A 1569-nucleotide genomic window follows, 5' to 3' on the forward strand; every position below is an offset into this window, starting at 1 on the left:
ACAGCTCTCATCTCTCTCCAGTAAAGCTTAAAGACAGGTGTCAAAGGAATCAAACTGATGGAACAATTAACGTCACTGCCTGCCAAAACAAAGCCCAGTGCTCTTTAAAGGAAGACAACACAATACAGACACTTAATAATGTAACAATAACAATGTCAGCATCAAATAAAAAATCACTGGACATGCTTAAAAGCAAGAAAAAAATACAACAAGAAGAAGAATCAGTTAAGAGAAACAGACCTAGAGGCCATTTTGACTTCCCGACCTTGGGCAGTAGCTGGCAACTGTCGTCATTCCGTGCGGTCATGTCTTTGTCGACGGCGCAGCTGCTGAGGGGCCTGACAGGTCTCACCTGGAGGCTCCCAGTGCAGTGTGCCCAGATCCATTCCAAGCCTCCGCGGGAGGAGCTCGGGACCATGGATGTTGCCATTGGGCTCACCTCCTGCTTCCTGTGTTTCCTCCTGCCATCGGGCTGGGTCCTGTCGCATCTGGAGAGCTGCAAGAAGCGGGAGTGAAGGGGGCTGTCCTGTCCCTCACCCTGTGACCTGACCACCCCTGGCCTCTCCTGATCATGTCTGCTGCATCCCTGGCCGGTCTTCCCGGGATCATGTCCTTCAATTACAATGACCTCTTCTGCAGTCATGACCTCTCCATTTCTCCATGGTGACATCTTGGGACCACATATATTGGTTTATAAGGCCCTACTCGGTAAGGCCCTCCTTGTAACAATAAAGTCTATTTAAACCTTGAAAAAAAAAAAAGAGAAACAGACCTAGAAATTATAAAATAATGGAATTAGCACACATGATGTTAAGACAGATTTTATTATTATGTATAAATATTTAAAGGAAAACAAAAAAAAATCAGAGGAAAAATGAAGAATATAAAAAACCAACTGTGACTTCTAGAGATTAAAAAAAATGCAATTATCTGGACTGAAGATTTTAGTGGATAAGATTAACATCAGATTAGGCACTGCAGAAGAAAAGATTAGTCAATGTATAAACATAGCAATTAAATTGATCCAAGATGAACCACAGAGAGAAAAAAGACTGAAAAAAAAATAGATGAGGGCACCTGGGTGGCTCAGTTGGTTAAGTCACTGCCTTCGGCTCAGGTCATGATCCTGGAGTCCCAGGATCGAGTCCCGCATCGGGCTCCCTGCTCAGCAGGGAGTCTGCTTCTCCCTCTGACCCTCCCCCTTCTCATGCTCTCTCTCTCTATCTCATTCTCTCTCTCAAATAAATAAATAAAATCTTAAAAAAAAATAGATGAAAGGAGGCTTAGTGATTGGTGAGATAATATCAAATGATCTACCATAATTGGGAAAGGAAGAAAGAGAGGACAGAAAAATATTTGAAGAAATAATGGCCAAAACACTTCAAAATTCACTGAAAACTATACTTCATAAATCTGAGAAACTTAAAAACTCATGAAAAAAACCAAGCTACATAATAATCAAATATCTGAAAACGAATGTTGAAGAGAAAAATCTTAAAGGCAGTCAGAGAAAAACACATATTAAGTACAGAGAAATAGACATAAAAATGATTACAAACTTCACCTCAG

The 1569-nt window shown here is 41.1% G+C and overlaps 1 protein-coding gene across 1 annotated transcript; it reads left to right on the plus strand.

Moving 5' to 3' along the window:
- The first annotated feature begins 305 nt into the window (after positions 1–305).
- LOC110590815 (cytochrome c oxidase subunit 8A, mitochondrial-like) lies at positions 306–515 on the plus strand. Its single transcript, XM_021701641.1, has one exon. The coding sequence runs from the start codon at positions 306–308 to the stop codon at positions 513–515; it is 210 nt and encodes a 69-aa protein (XP_021557316.1).
- The last annotated feature ends 1054 nt before the right edge of the window (positions 516–1569 follow it).

Source organism: Neomonachus schauinslandi, chromosome 2 (assembly GCF_002201575.2).
Source record: "Neomonachus schauinslandi chromosome 2, ASM220157v2, whole genome shotgun sequence".
Lineage (NCBI taxonomy): Eukaryota > Metazoa > Chordata > Mammalia > Carnivora > Phocidae > Neomonachus > Neomonachus schauinslandi.

Excerpts from the sequence above, each read along its gene's own strand:
- LOC110590815 (XM_021701641.1), top strand. The coding sequence starts at position 306 with ATGTCTTTGTCGACGGCGCAGCTGCTGAGGGGCCTGACAGGTCTCACC.